Source organism: Molothrus ater, chromosome 23 (assembly GCF_012460135.2).
Source record: "Molothrus ater isolate BHLD 08-10-18 breed brown headed cowbird chromosome 23, BPBGC_Mater_1.1, whole genome shotgun sequence".
NCBI classification, from domain to species: Eukaryota; Metazoa; Chordata; class Aves; order Passeriformes; family Icteridae; genus Molothrus; species Molothrus ater.
In genome coordinates, this window is record NC_050500.2 from 2,165,452 (window position 1) to 2,181,513 (window position 16,062).

The 16,062-nt window shown below is 47.7% G+C and overlaps 1 protein-coding gene across 1 annotated transcript in view; it reads right to left on the reverse strand.

Annotated features, from left to right (window-relative positions):
* Window positions 1-1,865: 1,865 nt before the first annotated feature.
* Window positions 1,866-16,062, reverse strand: part of CFAP74 (cilia and flagella associated protein 74) — a 37,887-nt gene continuing 23,690 nt past the window's right edge. The window contains 17 exon segments of the mRNA XM_054517165.1: window positions 1,866-2,397; window positions 3,426-3,560; window positions 4,031-4,152; window positions 4,897-5,035; window positions 5,846-6,000; window positions 6,543-6,672; window positions 6,977-7,129; window positions 7,285-7,404; window positions 7,616-7,671; window positions 8,020-8,129; window positions 8,573-8,707; window positions 9,895-10,061; window positions 10,668-10,775; window positions 12,228-12,504; window positions 13,109-13,242; window positions 14,383-14,556; window positions 14,902-14,989. Coding sequence (XP_054373140.1) covers window positions 2,284-2,397; window positions 3,426-3,560; window positions 4,031-4,152; window positions 4,897-5,035; window positions 5,846-6,000; window positions 6,543-6,672; window positions 6,977-7,129; window positions 7,285-7,404; window positions 7,616-7,671; window positions 8,020-8,129; window positions 8,573-8,707; window positions 9,895-10,061; window positions 10,668-10,775; window positions 12,228-12,504; window positions 13,109-13,242; window positions 14,383-14,556; window positions 14,902-14,989 — 2,317 coding nt within the window. The 3' untranslated portion in view covers window positions 1,866-2,283.

Genomic DNA, 16,062 nt, shown 5'->3' on the forward strand with positions numbered 1-16,062 from the left:
TGAAACTGTAGTGGTGTCCCAGGTGAGGCAGCACAGCCGGCACACGTTCCCAAGGGCTCTGCTTTTCCACATCAGACAATTTGTTTTCCCTTCCACATCATTCTGTGTCTCATTGCCTGAGTGCTGCCCCAGGTGAGAGCTGGCACTGCACACTCTGTGTCCCCAAAGAACAAAGCAACCCAAGAGAGGGAAACCCAATCCTGAGCAGCCATTGTGCCCCAAGAATGATCATTTTCGAGGACAAGCTAAAACACCAGGCTTTTCTCTTATGAAAGGGACTAAAACCTTCTCAGATTTCCGTAAGTGCTTTACAGAACGTCAGCTGGAGCTTACAGGGAGAGTTTACTTTATTTTCAGTCCTCCAGAAATAACCACCTGTTCCTGTTATCCTGGTCCAAGCCTCCCCCGAGACAACAAACACATCCTGAATTTTAAACGTGGAGACTTTGACCAGAGAAACCCAGAACTTATGTTCACTTCAATCCTGTGAAAATATTGATCCAAGCTCTCCAGTCCCAGGGATGCAGGTACAGTGGGTGACACCCCTGCTCACCCCTGGGTGCCAGTGGTGCCTTCAGCTGGTCGGTGGCGGCTGCTCCTTACCCAGCCTAACCCTGTGAGGGCACCAGTGCCACTGTCTTTACATCATTCTTTAATTTTTTACTTCTTTTTGTCCTCTGGATGCTGTTTCTCAGTACCTGACCTCTGTGAAGTGGAAGATTCCTAAGACAGGGGTGTTGTTTCCTGGTAGATAAGGTAACACTTATTTTCAGCACTCTGGATGGTTATCATAACCAGAGTCTGGAGACTCATTTGTTTCAGCCATCACTTTTTGGTTTCCAGGAGTGAAATCTGAAGGATCCTCACACAATGGATGCCCACAAATGCAGTGCCTGAAGCAGCTCCTCCACTCCCACAGGCTGAGCCCTTCCTTGCTCACTGACCAGTGCCCTGCCATGAGGCGACTGTGGAGTGGGCAGAGCTGTGAGCAGTGCTTTTAGTGGCTGCAGTGAGATTTACTCACCCTTTTGGGGCTGCAGGGGAGCCAGCACACAAAGCCCATTGTGCCCAGCCCCAGGCCCAGCTGTGCCAGCAGCAGCACCCAGGGCCTGCAAGGAAGGCAGAGCTGTCCCTGGCTGGCACTGCCACCCCCAGCTGCTGCCCAGCCCAGGACACTGGGGCTGCTTCAGCATCTGCAGTCTTTAGACTGAAGAGTTAAGTGACTCCACAGGCACTCGAGCCATTATTAAAAGAGAACACATCTCAATGGATCAAACACTGGCTGGAAAAACAAGGAACCCCCTCTTCACTCCCACAAACCTCCTCTGTCAAACGGGGAGCCTGGTTTAAATGTTCTTGTGACAATTGCTCCCCTGCTTGTTCCTCGTTACCACAGGGGTATTTACAAATAAGGTTTCTATTTTCTGATTGCATCATCTGAGTCAGGGATTTGGCAGCCAGGGGCCAAAGGGCAGCAACGCCCTGGGAGTGCTGGGGAGGGAACTTTGCCACAGACTGCCTGTGACTCAGGAAAGAGTGTGATAAGAGATGCACAGGATTATCCTGTGCCTAATGGCTGCTGCCTTCCTGCTCCCTGCATTCCCCAGCTCTGCTTCCTGAACCAGCTGCTGTTTCCTGACAGAAGTTCCACCTGCAGGGCACTCTGGCTTCCCCAGAACAGCAGGATTCTGCTCTCACCTAGAATTCAGCAGAAGGCAAATATAGAAATACAAAGTTCCTGGACAGCCAGGATCTCTGGCAAGTGTCTGCCCATATCCAGGGAACAGCACAGGAATGTTCCCCCCATTTGATTGTACATTGATTGTACATTGTTAAAGTGACTCCCCAAATGATTTGGAGGAGGCTTGAATAAGAAACTTTATTATGGTCTTAGAAAAAGTCAAGGCTTTTCCAAATCCTACAAAAAGCATCTGAAATTGGATAAAGATAGAAACTCACTGATGTGGATGTAAACCAGATATTCCTCCTGGTGGAATGGCTTTGGGAGACTTGGGATTAACAGCAGGTGTAGCTGCTTGGGGCCCTCAGGAATTCTTTCCTCTAACACAAAATTATTGTCACAGAGTCAGCTGGAAAGTGAAGCCACTGGCACCAGAGTTTACAGAGAACTTTGGGTGAAACAGAGCAGAAATGTTACATGGCCCTTCCTTCCCACATCCCTGCTGCCCTCTCTTATTTGCAACAATCTCAAAATCCTCCCATGTCCCACCAGAGATCTCCCAGCAATGGAACCTCCATCTTCTTTCCCTTTGGCCTGATCCCTCAGGCAGTGGGAGCAGCTGCAGACACAACTCTGGCCATGAGCAGGACTCTGTAGCGTTCTGTGATGTCACCTTTCACAGTCAGGAGGGCTGACACCAGAGGGGGGTCACTGGTCTGCAGAGAGAACCACACAGAAACCAACCTGGTCTTCTGGACACAGGAGACACGAGTGGATCACCTTCTGAACTCTGTTTCACATCTTGGTGTTCAGGTACCAGTTATAGCTACAGGTGACAGGTGACAGCCACTGTGCTGGCTCCTCTGTCCCCAAGTGATGCTCCTGCTGCAGCCAGTGAGGTATGACAGTGACTCAGCATCGTGTCCCCACAGAGACTGTCCCCACGTCACAGCCATGGCAGCTGGGCACAGCAGCCGCCCCAGAGCGCCCGGGGAGGGCTGGAAGGAAATGGATCCTGTCAGCCCCCAGTGAGTGCTCAGGGTTGAGCAAGAGCAGGGGTTACCAGGGGGCACGATGCAGGCTGGATTCACCCTGCCAGGAACTCTGCTGCCTCTTTCTGCTGTGATGGCAGAAATCTTTTCATTTTGGAACCTGCTACTCATTGTGCCATCCCACACACGGGGAGTCAGTGCCTCCAGTCCCCATGAATGCCCCAGGAGGTGAATCAGGAAGGGCAATCACAGCCCCGTGGAGCTGTTGGGACATCACATCCAACCTCTACAAGGCAGAAGTGGCAGATACAAGGCAGTAGAAGGGAAATGGGGCACCCACCAGGAGCCCTGGGTGACACCCACCAGGAGCCCTGGGTGACACCCTCCAGGAGCTTTGGGTCACACCCCAACAGGAGCTTTGTGTGACACCTGCCAGGAGCCCTGGGTGACACCTGCCAGGAGCTTTGTGTCACACCCCTCCAGGAGCCCGGTGTCACCCCCCTCCCTCTGTCACCCCCCTCCCTGTGTCACCCCCTCCCTGTGTCACCCCCTCCCTGTGTCACCCCCTCCCTCTGTCACCCCCCTCCCTGTGTCACCCCCCTCCCTGTGTCACCCCCCTCCTTGTGTGACCCCCTCCCTGTGTCACCCCCTCCCTGTGTGACCCCCTCCCTGTGTCACCCCCTCCCTGTGTCACCCCTCCCTGTGTGACCCCCCAGCAGCAGCGCTGTGTCTCAGCGGTGTCGCAGGCTCACCTGCAGGTCGGCAGGTGGCACCCACGAGACGCCGATGCGCTGGAGCTGCCCGCGCTCCAGGGCTCCCTTGGCCCCGTCCAGCTCGAAGCCTGCCCGGGGCAGCTCGGGGCCGCTGTCCAGGCTGAACTCCACGGCCTGGCACGGACACGGCGCTGTCACAGCCGGGCTGCAGGGGCTGCCCTGCCCCAACCGCCCCTTGAAATCCAGCTACCCACTGTGACAGTCCCTGTGTCACCCTGTCACCAAATACTCCATTGAAATAACAGACCTGTAATTCAGTTCTGGGCTCAGAGTTCCACATTCCAGAATTGAGGAAGAAAACTGCTAAATTAAGTTTGTTGCTGACTTAGTATGATAATGCTAATTCCTTATATTAGCCCCTGAAAAATAAGCTTTTCAAACACTGTGCTTTTATAATATCAAATTCATTAGAAACTCTGAAAGCTGCTTTTTTAATTTATGAATTTGTGAATTTTGGACAGAAGGAACGAGCAGCCCTTTTTATGAATTTGTGAATTTTGGACAGAAGGAGCGAGCAGCCCTTTGCACACTGCCAGGATCCCACACAGCACCTGGCACAAACCTGCAGGTTTTATCACCCTCACCTTCTTGGCTGCCAGCTGAGGACTTTGAATGGCCCCCACGGTGATCTCTGCCCTGGCTGGCTCTGCTGAGCCCTCCACAAACTCCAGGAGCAGGAGAAGGGACCTCACAGCTTCTTGTGGCCCTAAACAAACAGCAACCAGGTCAACTCTGAGGCAGTCAAACTGAGCCTTTGGCCTTTTGGAACCAACAGAAACTGCAGCAGGATGGCTCAAAACAAAGTGATGTGGTACCTCAGGAGCTGGCACAGACAAAGAGATCCTTTCACAGAAAAGGAGGGTTTGGATAATTTGCAATTGCAAAGTGCAATTATTACTTGTTTATCAAGTTCCAGGCTGGTTTTCTAGCCCATGGCACACACCTCTGTGTATTTTATTCCTACTTATGTGTGTGTGCCTGGACTTATTTACAGCTCCAGAGTCAGGAGCTGTTTGCATCCTGTCCCATGAAATTAAGGAAGAGTAACTTCAAACCCCCAGAAGTTTCATAACAGGACAAACAGGAGGATCCAGGGTATGTGATTATATATGAAATAATTTCTTAAACATTTAATACACCTCAGAGAAATGGCAGAAAGCAAATGTATCTTAATTCTTCATAGTAGTATTACATTATAATCATTTTTTCAAAGAAGCTGCAGAGGTAGAAGATCATCATTAAGACAAAACTGCATCCAAACGAAGAGAAAAACTTTCCTTAAGAGAAACTTTTGTAATATTTTTGTGTGTTATGAATATATGTAAAATAATGCTTATTTTTTCTGATTCTGGAAAAAAATTGCCTTAAATTTCCTTTTTTCTTAAAGGAAGAGGAACATTCCCATGTCTGATCCCTCCCTATTCCATAGTAAACAGTGGTGGCACTTTACCTTTTTCCAGGGCTTCCTGTGGCGCCACAGGTGAGGTCACAGCCAAGGACTCCACGGGCACATCCAGGGGCACTCCCCCCTCCACAAACATGAGGTGATCCCGGGCTGCCCCCTTCAGCTGGATCTCGTGGGCTGTGTGCTGGGTGAGACAGCAAATCCCGGCTGCAGGTGACAGCTCAGGTCACCTGAACAACAGCAGCACCAGGAAATGGTGGCGGCATCACCTCCCACCTGAACGATCCCAGGGATCCTGGGCTCTAACGCAGGAATTCTGCACCTGCCCTGGGCATTTCTGTTTTAAACAGCCAGGGAAATGTGCCTCAGGAGGGCACTGCACAAACCATTTACACACAAACCACTAAAAGAGGCAAAACCTTTCTGTTGCCAAACTGGCTCAAGTGTCCGTTCACCCTCAGTTTATGCCCCGTGCATTCCCAACTGCAGCCCCACAGTTTGCAAGGGCAGCAGCAGCTCTCGCTCAGCCCAGCCCGTCTGCAGTGCTGCTGCTGGGCTTTAGTGGTCACTCTGCACCAACCTTTGGTGTCCTGGCAGGGGCCCAGCGCTGCCCGCGGCGCGGCCACCTGCGCCTCCGGCCGGAGCATCCCGGGCAGCGCCGCAGATGGAAGCTGGCACCGAGCGGCTGCAGGAGCCGCTCCCCGGTGCTGCTGCTCCTGCCGGGCCCTGCCGGGCAGGTGGAGCCCCCCTCTCCCCTCTGCTCGGCCACTCAGTGCTCCCTGCAGGAGCCCCTTGGAGCTGCGCTCAGCTCCTGTCCCCTCCCGACGGTGCCGTGGGGTGGCAGTGACAGGGATGGACCCCACATCACTGTTTTTATCGATTACTAACCGAATATCTAATCCTGAAAAATGTCAGAGGGCCCCAAACGTGCCCTTTCCTCCCTACATCAGTTCATGCAATATTTAGACTGTTTTCATAATCCTGATTGTCTCACCTTGCCAAAGAGCAGAACCTTGAGACGGTCGGAGTAGTAGAGACTTTCATGATCAGGACTGAAGGTGACCACAAAATCCTGGCTCATCCCAGCCTCAATTTTTCCTTCTGTTGGAGAGACCCTGAACACACTGAAGCCATTATAGTTCTGTGTTCCTGGTAAATAAAAATGAGGATACAGATAAGAAAGGAGGACAGCTCCATTTTACTTCTTCATAAATTTTAAACCCATTTAATTTTTGTTGGAACAGCAAATAAATAAGAGCTGATACATGGCTTTGCAGCAAAACAGGGTGTTAGGAACACCAGAAAAATCCATCCACCCATCAGTTTGATGCATTAATCTCCAGAGGAACTGAAGCAGCATCACCAACCCTTCCTATATTCTGATGTGTTTTTACAGATCTGGACATCTTTAAATGTAATCTTTAATGTACAATTACTGTGTGGGTTTATTTAGATTTAAACACTAAGATCTCCTTACTTGTGGGTATTTGCTCAGGCTGCATAAATTTACAGCTCCCCATATTGAAAGAATTACTACAGCTCCTACTGGGGAGCAAAATGAAGTCTTTAATTTCAGGGCTGTGATGCCCCAGGTCTGACAGTTGTGTGCATCTAAGAGGACACAGTGACGCTGCTTTACACCTCCTGAGTCTTTAGCAGAGGAAAAAGAGGAAAGAATTAAAGGAATTTACCAACAATCTCAGTTCTCTGCAGAGAGGATGTGAGAAAGGAGGGGATTTTCTGCCGGTCTCTGTCCCGTGTTGGTGAAAGCGACTCCAGTTGTACAGAGAACAGCAGGGTCATGCTGGAAGTGTTCTTTATCTGGGGACATTCATTCACACAACAGCATTGGCATGAAGGAAATTGACTCTCAGGCCTGTAAGATCCATCGTTTGCAAAGTGGCTGAATTTATTTTGCTGCATTAGTGCAGCTCTGTGTCCCCAAATGCCACCAGAGGCACAATCAGTGCTGCCCATAACGTGCCACACCAACCCCCCCTCTGCATGAAATCCTGGGCTTTGGTCATTGACACACTTGGACAGAAGCTGGGAGGAGACAGTTTCTCTTGTGTTCCTCCTCCCAGGAACTCCTGCTGTGCTCTGCAGCTCAGCTCAGAGGCCTTACCTGCACTGTGGCACTCGCTGTGTCCCTGGCCATGACGTATCCCATGTCCAGCACCTCTCCCACGGAGCACTCAGTGCTTGGCACCACCCCGTGCCCAGACAGGGGCAGGCTCAGGTTGGTCTGTGCCACCTGGATGTCCAGAGTCTCCAGGAACTGCCCAGAGGGTGCCTGGGTTAGTCCATCTGCTCAGGGGACCCCCACCCCTCCAGCTGACCCCCCAAGGGACCATCCCAGACCTGAGACAAGATCCAAATGTGGGATAGGGAACTTTGTCTCTCCTCTCCACTGCCCTTGTATCTTTTACTCACCCATTTATCCTCACTTGGACAAAAAGAGATGATGAGGGGTTTATTTTCACCTGGCTCAAGGGTTCCAACTGCTCTGACCAACAGGAAGGGGCCATTGGGATTCAGAACTGAGAATCCCAGCTAGGACAGTGCAACTCAAGGAAAAACATTTATAAAGATTGAGAAAAAAGATAGGAGAATATATTCTACATATTGTTTATATGTCTTTGGTCTGAACTAAACATCTAAAAGCTTTTGAGAGATCAATAACTCAAGAGAGAAGATGAGCTGGTGCTTTAGTGTCCAGCAGTTCCTCCTGAAGGCTGAGCTCATGTGCTCCAGACAAGGATACCTCCAGCTTCCCTGGGGAGATGTTTTCTATTGTAATTCTCTTCATCATTCTGTGGCCTGCAAGGAATGAAAACACTTCCCAAAGTGAGGATGCTCATCCCTCCCATTCCTCCCCCTTACTCGTGCTCCTGTCTGAGCCAGACTCATCCCAGGCCTATGGTTAAGGCACCACTCAAAGCTCACCAAAATGCTTTCAGATTGGGCCAGTCACTTCTGGAGCTTCCAGGTCCTTGTTTGGGGATCAGATCTGCTCTTCCATGGGCCTCAACTGGCCAAAGACTCCTTATTTTCCACCTAAATACCACTAAGGGCTAACTTCTATCCTGACTTTTGAAAATGCAAAACTGCTGGGAAGAACTCACTGTCAGAGAGAAACAACTCCAAACCAGCATTCAAACTCCATACCTACAGAAACGTCCCCAAAATTGGCCACGTTGATCCCAGAGTCAGACATGATCAGAACAGGAGGGGCCACAGCAGGGCAGTGCAGCTCCAGGTACAAGGTGTTGTGAGGGCTGCAGAGAGAGCAAAGGCAGCTGGGCAATGAAAGGGCAGAGCTGGCAATGAAAGGGCAGAGCTGGCAATAAAAGGGCAGAGCTGGCAATGAAAGGGCAGAGCTGGCAATGAAAGGGCAGAGCTCTGGGAGCACAGACACACCAACCACTGCCAGGGACCTGCTCCTGTCCCAGGCTGTGACAGCACAGCACGGGGCTGGGTGACCGACTGTGCCTGAGCAGACATGAGCTACAGCTGCCTCAAAGTGTTCACACAATTATTTCTTCAGCTGCTTTGATATTCATGTGTTTGATTCTTATCCAACTGGTGGGCTGGGAGCATGAGTTTCTACCACTGAGCTATGAAGTAATTAAGAGCAGAAAACAAATTTCTCCCCCAAATGAATAAATCAGCAAGCCCACCATTTCCCCCTCACATCTCTGGGTTATGCAGCTGCACCCACCTGCAGGTTAAGCTCCCAGAGCCCTCCTCTCCACTGGCATGGCCACTTGCAACAGAGCATGGGATGATGTATTTGTTAAAACTCCCTCTGAAACTCCTGGTCAGGGAAACCTGGGCTGCCCTGTAAGCATCAGAACTAGAGAATCCAGGAATAGGAATTATCTCAGTGAGTGAGAGAGCAAAAAAACATCAAATAAATATCTGCTGAGCTGTTTGTGATTATTGTTTCTTAGTCACACATTCAAAATGGAATGTAACAGTGAAATTAAATGACTGTCAGTAATGGACCACCCTACAAAGTGGTTGGCTTTTGTTGCCAAAAGAGAATAAAAACGAAGAAGCCAGATGACAAATGTTACACCAAAGATTGCAAAAACCTCAATACAATTTCCTTTGGTTGAATACTTCAAGTATTTCAGTGTCTTCCAGTAGTTCTACATCATTTCAATGACATGTAAACACACAGGATCATATTCCTCTAATGCAGTCTGTAGGCAATACTCCTAAAATAAGGAATTTTTTTACAATCTCTGCTGAAAGTGTTAAAAAATTATAATTAATGGATTGCAATGAACATGGGATTTTAGTAAAGATGTCAAAACATCCAGCACAGCCAAATGCCTGTTGCTTCAGTGTGTATTTACTTCTAAATACTTCCAGATTCCTGAGCCTGGGCAGAAGTGTGGTCTGAGAAGCTGAATTACCTGCTCTACAAGGGCCCTCAAGAATCAGATTTTGCATGTGAGTGTCCCAAGCTGCAGGCAGCACTGCTGTTGATGCTGACTCTCCCTGAGGTGCTCACACTGCACAGGGACTGCTTCAAATGCACATTTCCAGCAGCATTTCCCTGCCAGCACTGATGCTGACCATGACTAATGTGCTGGACTGTGTAAGCCCTGAGATTAAAACCAGAAATTCCTCTCTGCCATGGGTTTGGGCCATCAGCTGGTTCTGTAGCTGTGCTCACAAGAGGTTTCTTTGAGGAGTTCCTGTTGGTCCCCCAGCTGAGCTTTGCTGCTGCCCTTTCCATAAACCCCTGAGTGTTGGCTCAGCCCCCCCCGCACGGCCCCAGCTCCTGCTCCCTGACAGATTCTTTGAAGTCTTCAATCCTTCTGATGCATAAAGGGATTCTTTGCCTCACATGAGAGGCTACAGCTGTGTGGCTCACAAGCAGCACTAATTTTGGAAACAGCCTCTGCAACACAGCTGAAGCTGTTCCCTCTCCAGTTTGCTTTCTTGTCTACCTACAGCTTTAGTAGATTTATTAAACTACTTCTAAAGAGAATGCTGTCTGTGTAGTACAAGATGCTTCTGTTGACTTACTCAGGCTTTAACTCTTCTGGTTTTGGCTCTTCAGGGCCATGTACAGAAGCCAGGCTTTTCCTGCTTCCAGTCCTTCCTCTGGAGATGGAAACGCTCGATTTATTTTGCTCTTTCTTTGAATCTTTCTTCTTTTTGCCCACTGGAGACTGAGGGGGATCACTGGGGATCTGACCAAGACAGGAATGAGCAAAGACACAGGGCAAGGAGGTGACACAGAGCAGGGGACAGGGGACAGCAGGATGATGGTGACAGCCCACAGACACAGTAGCTACTACAGACAAATTTCCTATAGTGTAAAATTTAAAAATTAGGTTGCAATGGAGATATTTTACTCCCTCTTAGAATAAGAGGTCTCCTCTTGGAGCAGATGAGTATCTCATGGGAATTTTACCTGTTTATCTCCCAATCCAAGACAACCACAGGTGCTCACATAAATTACCTGACCTAGGGGTTGCATATAAAGTACATGGATGCTGTAAATCTTCAGGAAGTTTAGAAGCTTTTTCTTTTCTTTTTTTTTTTTTAAGAGTATTTCAGTTGGCAATAAAACCCTCTAGGAATAATTGTGAGCACAAAATTAAATTATTGCTCAGTGAACAGGCCACACACTGAGTGCACAGTCACACTCTCATCCTTCATAGGCAGGTCCCCCATGGACCACAAGCTTGGGCTTCATTAATATGCAAATAATTTTATGATAAAAATATCATCCAGAGAAACAGCTCTCTGGAAGTGGCAGACCAGCAGCATGTGCTGTTCTTAGCATTCCTTACTTGTGCTGCTGCCTCTGGCACAGCTGCTGTGCTGAGCCTCCGTGCTGCCTCCTCCCTGACGCGCTGCTCCGACAGCGCCGGCCTGAAGGACACTCGGATGGAGCTTTTCTGGGAACGTGAGAGCACACACAGCAGATGTCAGAACCCAGGACATCCCTCTGGCTGCCCTGGAGAGCTCCAGCCCCTGCCCAGGGGGCTCAGAGACCCTGGCACAGAGCCCCAGACCCCTGTGCCTTTGATTTAGCCCTTGGAAAAAACAATCACCAACCTTTATATGAAGAATGACAAGCCATGAAAGTTTAAGTAGAATGATAGTGGATTTATCACAGGGTGAAAATTAGATTTTTGGGGTTTTTAGAATGGGGGTTCAGGGGGTAAGATGGAGGAATCTGGGCATGTCCAGCCTTTCTCCTTCTTCTTCTTGGCCTCCATCTTCTGCTGTGATGGTGGCACTTTTGGATTGGTTTAGAGTAGAAGCTCAGTGTCTAACACAGGTGATGGGTATTGGGAAGGAATTGTAAATATTGTACACAAAGTTTTTAGTATAAAAAGATAACACCAGAGTGCCTCTGTCTGTCCTGCTGAACGGACCTTGGCTGGACAGGAGAAAGAATTTTATAGATAAGAAACAATGAACAACCTTGAGACTGAGAACTGAAGAGCTCTGACTCCTTCTTCGACTGTCGAGCTGGGAAAAGAGACTTTGTGGCACACCTTGGGGTCCCTGTGAGCAGCAGAGATTCTGAGAAGGGGTCAGGGCACAGCTCAGCCCAGGCACCTGGGACACCTGCAGAGCCCCACAGGAGCACACCCAGGTCACCTCTGCTCAGAGGGAGTCACAGCATCCTCAGGGTAAGGGCACTTGCAGCATTTTTGGAAGTCCAGGATGTTGCAGTGGGCTGGGTTTACATGGGCAATACTTTGATATTTAAACATTCTCCACATAAATCACAGTGACAACACTGGGGACAGAGCACTCCTGTCACAGACATACTTTATGAAAAATCCTTTCCTTGGGATTTTTTCTCCTGAGAAGCCAAGAGGACTCAGAAACAAAATGTAACCAATGGTTATCTGCTGCTGGAATGCAACAGGTGCATCTGGGATTGGTCTCATGTGGTTGTTTCTAATTAATGGCTAATCACAGTCCAGCTCTCTTGGACTGTCTGGTCAGTCACAAGTCTTTGTTATCATTCTTATTCTATTCTTTGCTAGCTTTCTGATGAAATCTTTTCTTCTATTCTTTTAGTATAGTTTTAATATAATATATATATATAATAAAATAATAAATCAAGCCTTCTGAAACATGGAGTGAACATTCTCATCTCTTCCCTGGTCCTGGGACCCCTGTGAAATCCACCACACCCTCCCATAAGGCATTAGCCAGATTTGGTGCTGAACCCTCCTGCCTGATTTAAAACATTCTTTTAAACAATACAAAATATTCCAGCTATTCTAACAACAACTGATGTTTTGAGCTGTGTTTACAAGTGACAGCCTTTGTAAGGACGCAGATGATCAAAGGTTTGGCAGAACACCCAACACTTCAAGTGAATTTACCTGCCCAGGCAGCACAGTTCCCACAGAAGGTGTGATGGTCACAGGACAGTCCTGGGGCACGTGGAATTCAAAGGAACTGGGGCCAACAGGGCCAGGGCTGCCAGTGCCAATCCGTGGCACAGGGTGGGTCAGGGGGTTCCCATCCACGTGGGAATTGAGCACATCCAGAGTGGCTGAAGACACCGAGTTCAGGGCTGTAGCAGCAAACTGAACCAAGGAATGAGACAATTCAAGAGGTGGGTGGACTCCAACTGCTTTGCATGACAGCTTGAATTGTCTAAAAATAAACACATGATAAATTGTCTCAGCATAAAATAGTGTCTTAATCAGCCCGGAAAATAGGGAGCTAATCCTGTAGTCCCTATTTAAGCAGAATTTCAAGCTTGCAATGGGAATTTTGCCTAAAGATGAACAATAATACTATCTATTTTTAATGCACAATTGGCCAGAGTCCCTGCTTGAATTCTTCCTCTGTGAACTTCTGGAAATACATCCAGTCAAATCAAAGTTTATGCCATCATTATTGCAGTAGCAATGGCTTAAAGCATAGAGCATTTTTACCAGAAAGAATCCCTTCAGTAATTGTGCTGAAAAAGCAGCAGAGCACTGCAGGTTGAGCGGCTGGAGCTTTGGTGTGGGACAAGGATAAACTTCAGGAGGGGTGGGAAAAGTCACCTCAGTGAAGGCAGATGTGAAAAGCAAGGATGAAACCAACAGGCACTGAGCAACTTCTGCAACTGCAGAATTCCCACCTGCCCCAGGTGCTCATCCCAGCCTCACCTCCCCAGGGCAGGCAGGGATTCAGTCTCTGAGCTGGGTCAGCAGTGGGAGCCCAGTGAAATTCAGATTTTAGCTTCCCTGCTGTCCATCCATGAACACACCTGTTGATCTCTGTCCTGCAGGTGAGCTCAAAGCTGTACTCCTTTGCCTTGGTGGCTTTAAAGATTATGTCCAGTGTCAGGCTTTCCAGGGGAAGAATAATTCCAAATCCATCATTGGGTTGAACTTCAACAAACTTCAAAATGGCAGGATAAGAAATTGTTAATTAAATTATCAGTTTACTAATAAATTAAAATAAGACATTACTGGCAAGATTAAAAAAAAAATTGTTATTAAATGTGGAACTGTCAGGAAAAGAGAAACCTTCCAGGGAGAAGTTTTTGTCTGAGCCAGTGCCCAGAGTCTGAGGGGCAGATTTCTCATCTCAAAGTAACTCAGATTTCAGGAGAATCCCTTCCCCAGCTTCTTCCCATCTGTGGAAATCACCTTGCTCTAATGTTTATTAACTCTTCATAGAAAACTGAATGAAATATGGTAAAAATCCCAGCAGTTGCCCCACACCTTCGAGAGCTGATTCCTGTCTGAGGCAGGGGCAGGAGCAGTTGCACACCCACAGCTGGGCAGTGCTTTGTGCTTGAGCTGAAGGTGATTCTAGAAAGTCTCCCCAGCACACTTCAAGCTCCTCAGGAAACACATCCTGGGTAGTAAAGCTCTCATGAAGCTCAGGTTAACAATTTCTTTCAGCTACTCCTTGATTTTAATCCCTAAGCCAGCTGAGAACAGGACAGTGCCCAATTAACTGCCAGGTTCCTCCAGCTCTGATGCCAACATTTCACACTGTGATCACCTCACCCTGCTCTATGGAGCTGGAAGAACAAATTTCCTCCAAAAAATTATTCAGGAGACCCAGCCCACATGAACCCAGCAGCTCCTGTGATGAAATTTGTGCTTCCACATCAACTTCCAACCACTCAGAAAGTGCCCAGGCGTGGCTTAGGGTGGTTCCCAAGGAGCACTTTAAAGGGAAGCCTTTGGGAATTTGGTGCAAAGTGGGCACATTCCACAGCCACAGCCCCAAGCCAGTTTTATTTAGGGGTAAAAGTGTCCCAGCTGTTCTTTTAGGAGATCTCTTGGTGTAAAACCCCTGGAATTCTGATAGCAAAAGGTGAGGAACAGGAAAATCTCCTCCCAGGGGTTTGCACTGAGGGGCAGATGCAGAGGGAGACTGACACACTCCAGGACAGAACTCCAGAGCAGGATTCCCGTGGGGCTGCAAGAACCAGTCATGATTTATTTACACTCACACTGAACACGTTCCCATGACACTGAAATCTATTTTGACAGCAGAGGGGGTGTGTGTGGGATAAGTCCATACCTCTGGCAGTCCCACAAATCCAAACTCCTGTGGCAAGATGGATTTGTTTGTTAGGGTGACATTTGCCTGCACAGCTTCATAGATCGTGCAGTACCCAAAGCTGATCTGTGCTGGGCTGATTTCCAAATCAGAAGTAGTAACAATGGCATGGACAGTAAAATTAATTTTTTTAGCCTGGAACAAATGCAAGAGAACAGGATAAAAACTCCATCTGTGGGTTGTAAGGACAGGATTTAAATGAAATGTCATCCAAAAGGAAAAGTGCAAGAAAAAGTTCCTCTGTTCCTTGACAGTTACATGAGATCAGCACTGAGGAGAAAGGATCAAACTTCCTATATTGCAAATATGAGACAAGAAAAAAAAATCAAATCTATATCAGCACTTCAAGCTGATCTTTATTATCACAGAGCCTCAATTAGTAAAGAACTAATCTAAAATTAGGTATCATAAAGTGAAAATTCACTAAAATAATTTACATAAATTGTCAGTCTGATAATCAACAACACAAAAATCCCTGACCTTGTCCACGATCAGGATTGTCACTGGGGCCTCCAGGATTCCTGTCTCTGCATTGAAATAACTCCCTGCATCTTCAGGAAGGGACTGCCTGAAAACCCAAAAGTACACATCCAGTCAGTGCCATTGAAACATTCTGACTATTTCTCACTAAGGGATATAATGAACTTTGGATGGATTATTTATGAACAGAAAGAAAAACAAACTGAATCCTGTTACTTAAGGTCTGAAAGTTTTATTATTCACAGCTTTTAGTCTTCATTTAATTGTCCTCAGGTTGGAGGATTCACCTGGTTAAGTATCAACTCCAGTTCTTCACTGAAGGGAATTCTCAATAAAAATCTGCTTTTCTCTTAGAGAAAATGGAAAAAGAATGGTGGAAGAATATGCCAATCAAAAATTAGTGACCAGTGAAGTCCCACTTCCTGACCAGGGGAAAGAAGATGCAGTCAGGTCAAGAATATTCTGGATTTTTCCCAGATTTCCTTCAGCCTGGCAGTCCCAGGCAAGGCTCTGAGCAGGAGGGCATGGGCTGCAAGGCAGTGAAGTCAGAATGATTGACCTTGTACAGTTATATTGGATTTTTTTTTGTTTTTAAAGACAGGATTTTGGACACACACAGGATTTTAAGGGCAATCACAGAGGTCAGCATCCATTTATCCTTTTTTTTTTTTTTAAATGCCACCCAGTCATTTAAAATTCTGAAAAATTAAAAGCTTACTCTCTAATCAGAATCTAAAGCCTGTGCATCTTTGCTGCAGCCCCAGCACGCCACCAACCCAGCCCAGGCAGTGGCTCCCTCTGGCCACTGAGGTTCATGATCAGCCTGAGGCAGAACCCCTTTGTATCCCAAAGCAGAGATATAAAATGAACAAACCTGGAGCCCAGCAGTGCCTGGTCCCCACCCAGCCTTAGAATTGCTAAGGAATATGCAGGTTTTCTGTAGGTGAGGCATCTTGCTGTCACGAGCTCCATTCCAGAGCTTCAAGCCAAGACAATACAAACCTGGAGCATTTTTAGCTCTGCTGCTCTATTTATATCTCAGAGCACCAGAGTGAGCTGCTTCCTCTTCTTGGGTCTCCACAGTGCTCATGTTCTACTACTACTCATGGAATTGCCTGCAACTCTTTAATGTATTGTTAAAGAATAAAAATAACACCCACT